At 47.1% G+C, this 15,761-nt stretch overlaps 1 protein-coding gene across 3 annotated transcripts in view; it reads left to right on the top strand.

Moving 5' to 3' along the window:
- CLUH (CLUH binding protein of NUMT mRNA) overlaps nt 1-15,761 on the top strand; it is a 33,607-nt gene extending 17,846 nt beyond the window's left edge. For all 3 annotated transcript variants that reach the window (XM_031591408.2, XM_031591407.2, XM_031591409.2), the window contains exons 11-26: nt 219-436; nt 971-1,075; nt 2,171-2,271; nt 3,364-3,516; nt 4,104-4,166; nt 4,837-5,081; nt 5,794-5,878; nt 6,348-6,501; nt 6,863-7,002; nt 7,115-7,195; nt 7,739-7,864; nt 8,426-8,547; nt 9,872-9,965; nt 10,700-10,834; nt 12,454-12,527; nt 13,044-15,761. In XM_031591408.2, the coding sequence (XP_031447268.1) occupies nt 219-436; nt 971-1,075; nt 2,171-2,271; nt 3,364-3,516; nt 4,104-4,166; nt 4,837-5,081; nt 5,794-5,878; nt 6,348-6,501; nt 6,863-7,002; nt 7,115-7,195; nt 7,739-7,864; nt 8,426-8,547; nt 9,872-9,965; nt 10,700-10,834; nt 12,454-12,527; nt 13,044-13,212 (2,065 nt within the window). In that variant the 3' untranslated portion in view covers nt 13,213-15,761. The remainder of the gene's footprint in view (nt 1-218; nt 437-970; nt 1,076-2,170; nt 2,272-3,363; nt 3,517-4,103; nt 4,167-4,836; nt 5,082-5,793; nt 5,879-6,347; nt 6,502-6,862; nt 7,003-7,114; nt 7,196-7,738; nt 7,865-8,425; nt 8,548-9,871; nt 9,966-10,699; nt 10,835-12,453; nt 12,528-13,043) is intronic.

Raw genomic sequence — 15,761 nt, 5'->3', positions numbered from 1 at the left:
AACCCACTTCTTTGTCTCTTCTGACATGCTAATGGAAGATATTAGAATAATGTGCACTCTCTAATTTCAGAAAGTTCACTGATAGAGGGTCAGTTTTGCCTTTGCAGAGGGAAACTGGGTGATCTGTTACCCCAGCTCTGAGCTTTTCCCCTCATAGCAGAATGGTGATCCTCTTAGATTCTCCTGCTGTACTGAATTCCTCTCTTACTTCTCTGTAGGTATCTCTTATTCATGAAGCTGGCTGCATTGCAGCTGATGCAACAGAAAGCCAACAAACAGGAGAGCTCAGCTGCACTGGAAAATGGCACCTCTCCGGAGAATGGTACAGCAGAAAGCGAGAAGTCTGAGTCAGATGATGGTAAAACAGATGACAACGTGACTGGACTTGATCAGGTTAAAGAGCTGGCTGAGACCATTGCATCTGATGATGGAACAGGTATTTAATCCTCTGCATCAGAAGCAGCCCAGGCCTGCTGCCCTGCTGGTGGCTGTGCCTCTGATGGGAGCTATGCCAAACCAGAGGCACTTAGGGTGATCATTTGTTGTTAAACAGGACAAGTACTGGCTTCTGCTATTGATAATGTTTTAGCTCTTTGCATAGAGCCATTCACACACCAGTTCATCAATCACCCTGACTGCCTGGGGGTAGGTTGTTAGTGTCTCTGAAGCACGAGCCTACCAGCTCTGATGCAGGAATGAGAGCCTCACCAGCAAGCTGCTCTGCAGAGCCAGCAGCCAGGGCTGGGAAGCGTGCAGTGCTCAAACACCTTCAGAAATCCCAAAGTATCTGATTTTGCATTTTTGCAGCTATTCTCCCTTCCTTATATCTTACAATTGATTGCATTTATAATGGATTTCTGCAAAATGTGCCATCATTATTGCTTTTAATAACAAAACTTTTCTCTTTAATAGCCAGGTTGTCCTTTTCTGAAATCCACATTCATTTGTTCCCTTTTTCTTCCTTCTCCAGTCGATCCCAAAAGCAGAGAAGTGATTCGAAATGCTTGCAAGGCTGTGGGCTCCATTAGTGACACATCATTTGACATTCGGTTTAACCCAGATATTTTCTCACCAGGTATGTGCATAAAGAGCTCGTGCCGGTCCGTTTTCAGAGGATTGCTGTATGCAGCCAGCTACAGACAAAATTATGTTCCAAAGCCTTAACTGATACCACTGGCTTTTGGTGCAGAGTTCCCCGTGCAGCTCAAAGACACAGAAAAGAGAGAGCTAAAATCGCAGTGCTCAAACTACCAAATGCAGGCAGTGAGCTGTCTCCCACTGCTGCACTCGGGGAGGTTTTGAGAGTGCTGCCAAAAATCTTGAGACTCTCCAGCACCCCAGCTGCTGGACCACGTGAAAAGAGGTGGATGTGGGGGGGGACAGGTTACATTTGATCCTATTTTTTTTGTTCACACACAAAAAAAACCCACACAGTTGTAGTGGAATGAATGATGTTGGATCGTCAGCGAAGGGCAGGGTTTATTTTAGTAACACTGCGGTCAGTAGGTCATGGTGCCCTTTGAAATACATGCACTGATCACAGGCATCCGATGTAGCTTTTAGTGTCTGGAATCAACACACTTTATTTGGAAATTCAGTAAGGCTTCCGAAATGTTAAGTGGGGCAAATGCAGAGGCTGTGTGTGTGCAGATTGCAGGGGAATGGCCACATAGTTGAGTTTAGTTTGGAATAAATGTGTCAGAAGGAGCACATGTTTTGGAGTCTGGTGAAAACTAGTGCTTTGGCACTGACTTTTCAGCTTGAACTTAACTTTGTTTTAATTTTCATGTGCCAAAGCAAAGGCTCTGAGCTTCCAGCACTTGAAGTGTTTGTTGGCCCAACTGCTGTACGTGGTGCTCCAGCCTAGCCTGGACTCTTTTGCGCTGGCAGTGTGCTCAGCACTCGCTAATAGGTAGGATGAGATTTGAGCCATCAGAAGTTATGTTAAAAGGGAATGAGTGGGCACGGACAGCGCAACCAGTATCTGAGAGAAGGAGGTAATACTCTTCCCATCAAAATGTTGCAGATTAGATAAGCTTTGAAGAAGCATTTGTAATTTAAGGGAGGCAGATCCACTTCAGCTTTTTACCTGCTGTTACCACACGTTTTCTGTACATGAGTTAGTTTTCCTTTTAAGTTGATGTTTGATGTTTTCCTCTTGCCCTGATAGGTGTTCGTTTTCCCGAGTCTAGCAAAGAGGAGGTGCAGGATCAGAAGCAGTTACTGAAGGATGCTGCTGCATTCTTGCTCTCGTGCCAGATCCCAGGTTTGGTAAGCAGCTAAGGGCCAGCAGTATTCTCTTGGAAGCTTACTTTTAGCTTGGCCACCCTGAGCAAGCACTGCAATAATGGTATGCTGACTTCACCTCCCAGGCAGATGCTGTGCTCTGCTGCTGGTAGCCAAGTTCTGGCACCAGGGGTGCATTGTGGTAAACAGTGCCAGCATCTCTGGTGCAAGCACAAGAGGAGTTTTCCATTTCCTGTCTTACAGAACAGTTTTCCCACTCACTCCAACAAAGAATTTTTGGCACTAGCCATCAACATTATTGCTGAGAATTGGAGACAGTAAGGACCACAGAAGTAATCCTCCCTAGTCCTGGGCATCACACACTGCTTTTGTGTTATCTGACCTTGATTGTGACTCGGTGGCTAATAACTTGGAGTGCACTGGGAAGTTGTTCTTGCTCATATCTAAAAACTCCTTCTGCAGGTCTTAGGCATTTTGGGTGCCTACCCATGTGCCTGGCCTGATAAGAAATACCAGCTGTTCTCTCTAAAGTGACTGCGGTGTTGCAGCTGTCATTGTAACTGGGAAGCTGGGACTGCTGATCTCCACTCTGAGAGGTCTTGGGGCTGTTGGTTTTTCATTACTGGAAAACTTCTTTTGAACTGTACCTCCTTATAAATTCCCTGGTTCCTTAGTCAGCATAAGCTTTTAAGGCTAGCTATTCAGTCTGAAAATAAAAAAAGAGGGGAAGTGAATCAGAAAAGGACATGATGGTGACTGCTGTTTTGCAAGGGTTGTGATACACTAGTATGCAGTGTGACATGCTGCACAGGCACTGTCCTCTCTGCTCTGTGTGTTGGAATGTAACTGTGTTACTCTGTGATGCAGATTAATGACTCTTTATCAGCACTGCAACACATCTTGAAATGCAAGTGCCATTTCCCATTATCAGCAAAGTGCCTTACAGTCAGCGATTAAAAACATTTCCAGTGAAAAGACCAATGAAGCTGTACACAAACAGCAGTTCTCCCATGGGCTGAAAGCTGTCCCTGCCCTGTCCTGTACCTGTGCAGGGGAACCCCGGGCTGTGGCCTTCATGTCTGTCCTTCATAACCAACATTTGCATGTACCCTGCAGGTCAAGGACTGCCTGGATCACACGGTGCTCCCCATGGATGGGGCTACCTTAGCAGAAGCCATGCACCAGAGGGGCATCAACATGCGATATCTAGGCAAAGTGATCCACTTCATCACCAAGACCCCCGGCCATGCTCAGCTGGATCACATCTTTGTAAGCATTAGCCTTAACTTCAGACTGTCAGCTCCAGCTGCCTCTGGCCTAACATGTCCTGTACAGATTGCAGCTTGGCTAATTGGTTTCTCTGTGAAAACAAACCAGCTTCAAAAATAGAGAAGGAAGGAGAAGGACCTGTAGGTGTTTGATGGGGGAGTTATACTCCCATTTCCTTAATGGCTCTCGCTGTGTTAGGCTGTTTGAGTATCCTTTAGGATAGAAAAGTTGTTGAAGGATTCCCTGGTGTAATAGCAGGCAGCACGCAGCTGGATTTTAAGCTGTTCATTTTTAAGCCTCTAATACCTGGCAAGGCTTTGGGTCTGACTGGAAGGTGGTGTTGTGAGCACGGCTGCGTGGGGCTGCAGGGTGAGCTCTGCGGTACCGGGGGGCTGGTGGTGATCTGGGGGGGCCTTTCCCCATCCCCAGGAGCGTTGTCAAATGCCAAATAGTTCTGTGCTGTAGGGTAAGGGCAGAATTAGGTGCCTTCTGTGCATCTTGATAAAAGCCCACTTCAAAAGGAAAGTGTGTTTTTCATTGTTGTTATTGACTGACTCTTAGTCTTCGCTTTTTATTCCTCGGGGTAGAAAATTGGCATCAGTGAACTGATCACTCGATCAGCGAAACACATCTTCAAGACGTACCTCCAGGTATGACCTGCAGCCTAACCTCTCGCCTCGTGTGTCCTCTCTAATGATTTTTTTTTTGCAAATAGAGCGCTGTTTAGTTTCCTCTCTCATTAGAGTGTTCGTGGGTGTTGCCTAGCAACAGGGCTACAGTCTCATTAGAGCTAAAATAGGTGTAGGCCTGTGTGCAAGGGAAAACAAGTCCCCACTTGAAGATTGGTTTTCCCAGAGAAGAAATGTTCATGCTTCTCTTTCCCCGATCCTCATTCCTTACGCTGAAGGCTTTTACAAATCACAGCTGGTTTTCCTTGTAATGCCTTTTCTTTTGTTGCTTTTACCCTCATAAGGAGCTTTTCTGAATTGAATGAGCACTGATGAGCATCCTGTACATATGTAGCATGGCAGTGCACCTGGTTTTATTCCAATGTCAGATCTGCTTTACAGTCTCTAGTTTCTGTGTCCCAAGTGGCAACCCAAAGTAGGACTGTATATTTGCATGTGTGTTGTACCTTTATTTATTATCTACGTAATTCTGTCTGTGCTAGTTGCAAATATTTGCCTCTTCCTTTCTTCTCTCCTTCACTTGGGAGATATTCCTATTTCTAGGAGGATTGGGTTTGTGCAAGTGTTGGATCAGAGTAATGCTGTGTGATGGCAGATGTGTTCCACAACTGACTTCTGTGTCTCACTGTAGGGTGTGGAGCTGTCGGGTTTATCAGCAGCCATCAGCCACTTCCTCAATTGCTTTCTAAGCTCCTTTCCAAACCCCATTGCCCATCTTCCAGCTGATGAGCTGGTCTCCAAGAAAAAAAATAAGAAAAGGAAAAACAGGAATCTTGGAAATGCTGATAACACAGCTTGGGCCAGCATGACCCCTCAGGAGCTGTGGAAGAATATTTGTTCAGAAGCAAAGAGCTACTTTGATTTTAGTCTTGAATGGTAAGCAAATAAAATTACCCTTACTTGTGCCTGAACTCTTACAAATGTCTGTAGCTCTTATTGTTACCTAATATGACCTTCCTTTTTTGATTTCTGTTTGCATGAAAGTTTGTATTCTTGAGGAAATCTTGTGGGCATATAATGGAAAGAAATCAGGCAAGGAGCAGCAGAGGGAAGTAGCTGCAATCTGCACTGAGATGAAGCCTGTGAGGCAAAGGGAAGAAGGGGAAAGCTCTCCCTAGTGCTGTGGACATGAGCAGAGTGTGAAGAGTGTAGGCAAAAAACACTTGCCAATAAGAAAGATGATTTAGGCTGAAGGCAGCTGTTCCTAAAACATCTGAAACAGGGATGGCCAGGGATGGTGCTGGAACATGCAGACATTGAATGTTGAACTGAAAGTGGGAGCAAACAGGGCCCAAGAGAAATGATGATGAGCTGCTGAAGCCAGTGATCGCTCCTTCCATGTCAGGGACAGCTTACTGCGTGCCAGGAGCTGAAGGTACTCAAACTTATTCAGACCCTACAGGGAGATGTGAAGAGCATACCGAATTTCAGTACTGCTGTGCAGCTCTGTAAGCACCATTAGCACCCAAGGTATTGCTGCTGGTTTCTGTCTTAGCTGAGAGGGAGCCATGCATGGTACACTGCAGAGTAGGGATGTTCCTGAGCAGAAACTTCTCTGGGAGCTCAAGCCTTTGTGTGCTTTTTGCAGTGAGAATGCTGACCAAGCAGCCGAAATGTATAACCTACAGAAAATCACCCTTCTTCGTGAAATCTCCCTCAAAACTGGAGTCCAAGTAAGATCAATATCTTCCCTCCTCCCATCATCTTCGGTACGGAGAAGCGTGCAGTGCAAACTGCTTGGCAGGGTTAGCCTTGCAGGCACACAGTGCAGGCCCTGAGAGGTCTTTGAGGCATTAATCCTGGAATACAGGGTCTAATCCCATGAGAAGATCTTTAAAATCCAGTTCCTTTTAGGGTTAATTGATCGTGCATCTCCTGCCCAGTCTGAATTCCTGTCACTTGCTCTGACATCTAGTGCCAGCACAGCTGTGCCTTTGCATGCAGAGCTCCCAGCACATGCTTGTGGTGGGGCACACCTTCATGGGACCCTTCAAAATGCTGTCTCCAAGTAGTGATACATGAGCAGTTAGCTGTGACTATGATTCCATGTGCAGAATTCCAGGCTCCTTTTTCTCTCTCTCCTTGCCAAGCACCTCTGAAAGTGGTGGCCATGACCTCCTGTCTTTTTTTTGGTTCCTCTAGATACTGCTGAAGGAGTACAACTTTGACAACAGGCACAAGCCCACCTTCACCGAGGAAGACATTCTCAACATCTTCCCTGTAGTGAAGCATGTAAACCCTAAAGCCTCAGATGCTTTCCACTTCTTCCAGAGCGGGCAAGCAAAGGTTCAGCAAGGTACAGTTCCAGCATGCCTCTGCCTCTTGAGGCTGCTGCTGATGGAAGGGAGAGCAGGGTGTGTGTGACATGGCACATCCTCCACCTGCCTTCTGGTAGTTGAGGATCGTGGTCTCTTAGGAGTTGCGATCTCGGAGGCCACCTGAAGCACACATCTGCCATGGAGTCACCAGCTGTGAGCAAGGAAGGATGCAGGACAGTTTTAGTTTTAGTCCTTGCTTAGGGCAGTGACCTAAAGCTGCACATCCCACCACTGTTTGTGCCAGTTCATGTAGATCTTGCTTCACGTGCATCACTTCTCCCATTCTACTAAAGGTTATTTAATATGGGAACATACATGAATATATATATATTTTTTCAGGTTTCTTGAAGGAGGGCTGTGAGCTCATCAATGAAGCCTTAAACTTGTTCAACAATGTGTATGGTGCTATGCATGTAGAAATCTGTGCCTGCCTGAGGCTGCTAGCTCGTCTCAATTATATTATGGGAGATTATTCAGAGGTAAGCAGAGGGCTCAGGCAGGGCCCATTTGTCCTCTTACTTGTGTCTTGTGCTTACTTGCTCAAGTGCACAACATCTGTGTGACTTGCTCTGGGCCTTCTGTTCTGTTTAGGCCTTAAGTAATCAGCAGAAAGCGGTGCTAATGAGTGAGAGGGTCCTGGGTATCGAACATCCCAACACCATTCAAGAATATGTAAGTATAGGGTATGGGGAGAGAAGCAGCACACCATGTGTGCACCTGGAGTCTGAGAGCCTTAATTCACACCTGAATCTGGAGAACAGTTGCAGTTCTCCTCCCAGAATCCTCCATTTTCATCACAAGCTTCATGCTTACGATTTTGTAAGCTCCATATGAAAGTGTTTGCATTATAAGCGTTGCACATGGTCAGTATTTGTCCCCACTGAGACTTTAGGGGTTTTGTCTGCTGAGCATTTACATACATTCATTAATTCTTCTGGCTTTTACCTTGGGCTTGTGCCAAAACAAGAAATTCAAGAGCCTTCCCAAAGAGCACAATCACAGCATCTTATAAATATACGTCAATTTTGAAATACATCTTGAGGTTCATAAGAGATATTGAAGTGAAACATTTCAACTGGCAATTTCTTCCTCTGTGCTGTATTTTATGTGGGTACTGCAGTGGTGTGACCAGCTGGGGAAAGGAGCAGAAAGGAGAGATCACTTTGATTTACAGAGTGTTAAAACATGAATGCTGGATTTTGTCTTCTATTATAGATGCACCTTGCTTTGTACTGCTTTGCAAACAGCCAACTCTCTACAGCATTAAACTTATTGTACCGTGCACGCTACCTCATGCTATTGGTATTTGGGGAGGATCACCCAGAAATGGCACTCTTGGATGTAAGTAATCAATATCTTTGAGAATCTAATCTCTAAGACTTCTTGGACTTAAAACCATGCATACTGCTGGCTGTTTAAACTGTGTGTTGAGACGTTGCTTTTTTTTTTTTTTTTTTTTACCATTATAAAACTACCCATTAGTTACTACCCATTAGTACCATTAGAGGAAGGGGAAAGAAGTATGATTGTTTGGCTTGGGAAGGTAAAATGGAGAGGGTTCATGGAATCAGAGTGGTTGAGGTTTGAAGGGGCCTCTGGGGTCCGTCTGGTCTAACCTCTCCCTGCTCAGGCAGGTTGCCCAGGACTGTGTCCAGGCAGCTTTTGAATGGTCTAAGAAAGGAGATTCTTTATTTTCCTTCTGTCTGGCTTGTTTGGGCTGAGCTCCCAAGGAAGAAAATGTCGTATGTTATGTGCTAGAGCAAGATCCACTGAGGACTTCTGGCCATAAGAGCCTTTTCAAGCAGCTAAGCACCTGGATGGGAACTGGGAAGCAGTAAATGTGTACTTGGAATTGATGTTTCTGAATGCCTATTTGACTACCTCTGTGGTGGATCTGTGCAGAACAACATCGGCTTGGTGCTCCACGGCGTTATGGAGTACGACCTGTCCCTCCGCTTCCTGGAGAACGCACTGGCCATCAGCTCCAAGTATCACGGCTCCAAGTCTTTGAAAGTTGCACTCAGGTGAGGCAGGGTGGAGCGCTGGGCTGAGTCCCCATCCTGTGAGTGAGTGCTCAGTGTACATTGGGTGGGAGTGCTCTGACCTGTGTCCAGCTGTGTGCTCTTAAACCAGAGGCTCTTTCTAGTGCCAGCTGCCAGCCCCACTGGGAGCGCGGGGCTGCCTGCAGTCGTGGCCGTGCTGCAGCATCCAGGTCGGTCTGGAACAGAGATCCCTTGTTCTTAAGATTAATTGGGGGATCTGCTTAATGATTCAAAAATATGTCAGGATGAGCCTGACCCTCCCAGATTCTCAAGCATGTGGCAAGGGAGTGTTGGAGAGCAGTGTTCATGTAATTATACTGGGAGACGAGCATGATATATAAACACTTGTATGTAATTGCTTTGGCCCTCGGGGAGCTACCTTTGAGGAAACATAATTTGCTTCTGTCCTTCACTATTAAAACCTTTTATTTCACTAAAACACTGAGCAGCTTTCTGTTTCCAAGGCAGTGCTGTATGCTCTGTCCTTGAATACAGACCTGGCTCACAAACAACCAAATAGTGGTCCATTCCTCATTACTACTAACACCTTGCATCCCATCTGTTCTTCATCAGAGTGAAAATAAATCTTATTAAGTGCCCGCAAGAGTCTGATTTATTTTCTAGCAGTTGATGGATGTGTATTCTGCAGAAATAATCCTTCCTTCTCTCAGTAGCACTGGGATGCTCGTTGAGACCCTTCATTTCCCAGGGAGTATCACTGCCAAAAATAGAAGTCTTTTTTCTTCCATAAACATTAAGGAAGCAAAGTTCAAGCCAAGTTAACCCTCCCAGCTGGAAAACAAAAACTTGGATCCCAGCTTTGCCACTGTTTGCTGGTTGTTTCTGTGCTGGAAAACTTTGTTTTTTGGTTTGACTGACCGAGTTATTCACACATCTGCTTTCAAGAAACAAAAGGGTCTTTTTTTAGAGGAGAAAAGCTTATAACTGCCTCTTCTTTTTCCACTTAACAAGTCTGGGCCAACACATCCTTGCCTATGTACAGTGCACCACTGTGACCTTCAGCTTTCCTGGTTGCAGCAGGAAAAAGTCCCAAGCTCAGTCTCTTCTTTGTCAGGTTCCTCCTCAGCATTTCAGCAATCCAGCCTACATCAGTGCAGTATGTTAATCTGCAGCTGGGTGGGGAGAAGTAAACACACCAGGGTGCTATATGTAGTCCTGTATTTGCCACCTTTGACACTGCTGTTAAGACTTGTAGCCTAACCTTTGTGTTGCTGGTTGTGCTCTGCGTAGCACAGAAATGCTGCTTCATCATTGAGATACCTTTAAACCTTTTTCTTTCCCTCAGCCACCACTTGGTAGCTCGAGTGTATGAGAGCAAAGCAGAATTCCGGTCAGCACTGCAGCATGAGAAGGAAGGCTACACCATCTACAAAAACCAGGTGAGGAGCCTGCGTGCTGCTCGTGTGGTGTTTTCCTGCTAGAAGCAAGGACTGACTGCGAACCAACGCCACAACCTGAACTCAGGGAGGCCTTTCTCATGAACAGCTCTGGCGGGTGCCAAGGAGCCTTCTTTTGAAGGATGGGGCAGAATTGCTGTCCTGTGCAATAGCTTGCTGGTGGTGATGCTGAAAGTCTATGATCCGACTGCTGCAAGTTTGTTCTTGCTGTACCCGTCGTTGGACAGAACTTCTGGTAGTGGCTGAGCCCCGTGTTCTGGCAGGGTATGGCAAGAGATGGCTGATTCTTCCCACTGTGCATCAGCTGTCTTTTAATGCCAGCCCCAAACTAGTTTGGTCGTTGAGCTGTTCTGTGGGCAGTTGCCTCTCCTGCTTGGAGCCTTCGCTGATGCACAGTGAAACTTCTGCATCAGCCTGGGTCTGTCTGAACACGTCTGCAGCTGCACGCTGTGATTCAGTGCTGGTGCTGAAAGCACAGCCTGGTGGAGGGGATGCCTCTCGCCCTGCAGACATGCTTCTACTTGATGGAAAGGTGTAATTTTGACAACAAGGTTCCTACACAAATGATTTTTAGTTTTGTTTTTAAATGGGTGTAGTTCTGATAGTTTTCTGTAGGGATGCTGAGCTGGCAAAGATAGGAGGAGTGCATCCTAGTTTGAGTCCTGTTCTGATTTGTAATGCAATCTTTTTTCTTTTTTTTTTCTTTTTCTGATTAGCTTGGAGAACACCATGAAAAGACCAAAGAGAGCTCTGAGTACTTGAAATACCTGACTCAGCAAGCTGTTGCTCTTCAACGCACAATGAATGAGATCTACAAGAACGGCTCCAACGCTAACATCATGCCACTCAAGGTAACCTCATGTGAGAGCAATTGAGAACACTTGCTGTGGAGGCATATTGGTATTCTGCTGTTACTGAAGGACATGTGAGCATAAGAATGCAGACTTCTGCCTGTGCAGAGCAGGAACAGCTGTGCCAGTTCGGACACTTAGAGTAGGAGGTCCCTGGAAAGGCAGAGGGTCAGACACAATGAAGTGCTGTCAGGACTAAGTATTTGCTTACTCTGTTTCTGTGTACAGCTCTTCTGAGCTCAGGCAAATGAGCAAAGCTGACTGCTTTGCAAGGGGCACCCAGGGGAATCCGACAGCCCACACTGGGCGCTGTAGCGTGGGAGCCTGGAGCACCTACACCCAAAAGTGCCACTGCTCTGACTCACAGGCTGCAGGCAGGTTGCTCAATTAAAAAATACTTCGGTTTCCTCATCCTATTTGAGGGAAGAAAAGAAAAAGGCTGACGTCTTTCCCCAGGTGCATTGTTCTCCTTCTAAGGACATTGTGGTGAGGGGAGGCTGGGCAGCAGAGCAGAGCCAGGGGGGCTGCCTTGCCTTGCCTTGACTTCCACGCATCAGGAACTGACAGCCCTTATCTGCACGTGCACCTGGCAGGTCCCACCAGCTTGTGTGGTGTCTCCTAGGGGAGCTGCAGTGACTTTTGGGGCGAGTGCTCTCCCTGCTGTGCTGTACACGAGTGGCTGCTGGAGCACTGCAGGGCTGAGAGTGTGGCTTCCTGCTGCAGAGTGACTCCCAGTAGAAAGGCAAAGCAGGATGATTCCCTGTGGAGGTGGTTGGGTTTTCTTCTCACTATGTGGAACAGGGTGGATAAGTGAGGAGTTCATGGCAGAATGATTTGAGCTTAAGTACCTTGAATTGGGTAAATGGTCATGTCTAAGAGACGGTATTTGGATGGGCAGCTCAAACCCTTTAAACAGGAATGGATGCCTTGTTATGATGCTTGGAGGGAGGGAAAAAGCAGGAAAGTGGAGTTGTTTGATTTCACAGTTGATGCAGAACGACAGCCCGTGAAGTAGCGGTGCTACTGAGAGACAGTCTATCCTAGAAATTAATTTCTACCCTCATCAGAGTATTTAACTGCAGCTTTGTCCCACGGCTGTTTGTGGTTGTGCACATAGGCACAGGTGCTCTGTAACCACAAAGTGCTGCACAGACTTTTGTCCCAAAACCACGGTAAGGGAATTATTCTTTGCCTGGAGCAAGGATAATGTATGTGCAGAGAGACATGAGAGGCACTGTTATGAAACCAATGTATCTGAGACTGTCCTTGTGATGGACTGACCGCCCGCACTGTGAGCTTGTTCCTCTGTTCGTGTGCGAGTAAATAAATCCCTAATGCTACTTGCTGTAACGGAGCAAGGAGCTCTAAATTTGTAGAAGTTGTTACCCTAAGTGCTAGAAATCTATAATTGCCTCTTTTTAACTTGGGGCTGTGAAGAGGTACAAAAATAAGTGCTGTGCCACTTCACAACTATGAGGCTGCCATGTGAGTTGTCTGTACGTACTGCCTCTTCTAGAGGGGGAAGGAAGGTTGTTGCTTGGTCAAGATATGCTCAGGAGCTCTGTGTTGTTCTGTCTGAATTTTGACTTTTAACCTTTTTTTTCTATCTCATGCTGTAGTTCACAGCTCCCAGTATGACCAGTGTCCTGGAGCAGCTCAACATTATTAATGGAATTCTCTTCATTCCGCTAAGGTAGAGTGCCCTAACTCACAGCTTTCCCAATCAGGCGTTCTTTGTGTGCAGTCTTTGTTCCTGAGACACTATAAACCCAGTGCTTCCCTTGAGAGTCATTCTGACCCAAGATGTAGTTTCCAGAGGTTAGGTACCTCTTGCTTCAAGGTGATGTGGTCCCCTGAAGTTATCTGCTATCATCAAACCTAAAATCCAGACCTGCTCCATGCATCTTAAGGAAATTGGGCAGAGAACTGATGTGCCCATCAGTGGCCAAGACCATGGTGTGCAGCTCTGCCCGTGGGTTGCTCACAGAGCTGGTAGTGCCCATTGGAGCTGTTCTCAGCCTGTCTCCCTGGCAGTGAAAGGGTTCTTCTGTTCAGCTCCATTTGAAGAGCAGGGGAGGTCTCTGCCCATAAATGAAATGAGCAGCACTGCCATCTGTAGCAAACAGCAGTGGCTGCCTTTGCCCCTGTGTTTCACTCCATTCCTGAAGCTGGTCTAACGTTAGTTACCGTTCCTGGTTTTCCCACTCAGCCAAAAAGACTTGGAGAACCTTAAAGCAGAGGTGCAGAGACGCCAGCAGCTCCAAGAAAGCATAAAAAGTGGTGAACAGCTGGAACCAGAGGACAGAGCCGGGGAGGATAAAGAAGCTGAGCCAAGCATGCCTTCTGCTGCCATCCCCTTAACACAGAGCCCTGCTTAATGTGTACCTCGCTTAAAAAAGTTAAACCACCCTTTTCTGAATCTGAACCAGGGTCTTGGACTCCCCTGGAGCAGCTCCTCTTTTTTTTTTTTTTTTTTTTTTGACAATGTTATTGCACTGGTACAATTAATACACAATGCAAAGAACTAATCTGAGAAATGTAATCTGTCTGACCGAGCTTGTATCTGCCACGTGAAGGGGGCAGGGGGCCAGGATGCAGCAGCATACGAAAGACCCATCTTTGGTGAGCACAGCCAGAGGCTGTTGTGCCTGTGTGTGTGTACGTGTGTGTGTGCACATGTCATCAGTTATTTCTACTCTGTACATATGAATTCCAAATGAACTGTCTTGAGGTATATAACATTTCTCAGGTCATTTTTATGTTGACTAAGGACACAGCTTTGCTAAAAACCAGTACAAAAAAGCCCCTAACCACTGCTCAGCATTCTTGTAAAATGTGGATTCCAAGCCAAGAGATTCATTTCTCCCCAGTCCATGTCCCAATTTGTGCTAAGGAAAATGAAGCAGCCATATTTGTATTGTTGAGATGACTGAAGCCTGTAATGTGAGTAAGTGGGGAATGTACAGCATTTTCTACATCAGGATATATAGCTATTGGATTCCTTTTAACCATTTTTTCTACTTTTGGTTGGCAGTTTGGCAGGTCAGGGTTTTTTTTTTTTTTGTAACATTCATGTTCTAATTGTCAAGAGACAGAGATAAGTATATATATAAATATATATAAATATATATATGATACTCACAGTTCCACCTCTGCTCTGCTTGCAGCTGAGTAACAGGATACTGTACCCAAAGAGTGAGGGCTTGGTCTTGATGTTTAAAGCGCACAAACTTCCATTCCAGTGGAAACCCGAGTGCCTGGGAGAGACTGGTAATGGCAGCGTCTGAGGTCTGAGTGAGGAGCTAACAGTGGCCCTATTAACAGAGGGGAGAAGAGGGGAGAAGTCAGCAATGGGCACTTGATCTTATCTGAAGTAACCGTAACTCAGAGCTCAGCGCTGTTAACCCCGCTGCCAAATGTATCTGAATTGGCATCGCAGGTGTCACAGCCTGACATTGTGGGCTTTGGGGTGGGGGAGCCGTCTCTCCCGGCACTGAAACCTGTGGCCAATACCTTCGTAATGAATATCTTTGCACACTGGGTTTGGGATTGTCCCCAGGGGAGTTTCCATTGCTGGCAATGGATGTTACTGAAATGGCGGAGGCCTTTAAATGAGTGTGTCTGTATTTCCCCCTCTCCACCACGCACGTCCCATCGTCATTCTCGATGCAGGCTCCCGGCAGCGCCGGTCACGCAGCAGGTCAGGGTTCACCTCTGCAGGCCACGGGATGCCGACGGAGTGGAATGTCCTTTTTTTCCCAACAGATTGAGCTGTAGAGCAACTTGTGGTTGCTAACGCACCCTGCACTGTGCTGACAGAGGAGCCCGGGCTCTCATTCTGTCTGTCATAGCTAAGTACCCTGTGCTAATTTGCATCACTTCTTTTACTGACCTTCTGGAGAAACAAGTGCTGTCACTGTGCTCTGTACCTCGGGCTCCTGTACAGCACAGCAGGTACTGGGGAGGGGAGCAAGGCCAGGCGGGCGCAGCGCTGAGGCGTTAGGGGTGAAGCAGGAGGAGGCTCCTGCACAAGAACTTGCTCCTATTGGAAAAATCTGAGTTCCATGGAAAGCAATCAATAAACAACTACAGTGCATCTTTCCTACAAGAACCTTCTTTCACTAGTGTCTTTTAGTCCATTAAAAGCTTTTGAAACTAATGTGAACGCTATCAGTTTCTTTACCATCCCGGAGCTGGATAACAGCCTGCCTGCTGGCAGCAGCACACGGTTGCAGCACAGCCCTCTCTTGCAATGCATCACCTTTTTCTCCTCCTGACCGTCTTTTGTACCAATCAGGAGACAAGGGAGAGAGGGAATTCTTCCCCATCCCACCCCTGGCAGTGACACACGGTGATGTACCCCATGGTGCCCTCTGGGCTGGCACATCTCTGCTCCTTGCCCCCTCCCAGCTTGCTCAGAACGGAGCTGCAGGAGCGCTGCATTCACTCTCCCCGCACTGAGGTCAGCACATCCTCGTGCTTCTGTCAGTGACAGAACGCTCACTGCCCTTCGTTACTGCCCATTTATAGACAGCACTCGAGCCAAGTAGGGCCACACGACGGGAAAACCGCACGGCGGCTGCGGCGCACCAGGAGGGCCGCCCCGTGCCGCCGCCTCAGCCGTCTGTCCTCACAGCCGTCCGTCCTCACAGCGCTTTTCTGAGCAACACCGGCAAGGAAAGCTGCGGAGGCCGGCGCGCTGAGCCCCTCCGCTGCCGTGCGGGAGCAGGAACCCAGCCCTGCTCAGCATTAAAGCCAGCAGCTTCCTAAGTTAGCACACATCCTCACAGCACAGCCTTGGGGCCGGCGCTGTGCGCCCGCGGCCCCACCTGGACTGAAGCGGGGCAGCAAAGCAGACGCGCAGCAGCAGCCGCTGGAACAGCACCATCGGTTCATCATTTAACACTGCGTCCAAGGAAACGAAAAC

The sequence above is a fragment of the Phasianus colchicus genome, chromosome 21 (assembly GCF_987193195.1).
Source record: "Phasianus colchicus chromosome 21, bPhaCol1.hap1.1, whole genome shotgun sequence".
Lineage (NCBI taxonomy): Eukaryota > Metazoa > Chordata > Aves > Galliformes > Phasianidae > Phasianus > Phasianus colchicus.
Note: the sequence above shows the minus strand (reverse complement) of the source record. Positions and strands in the feature narration are given on the sequence as shown.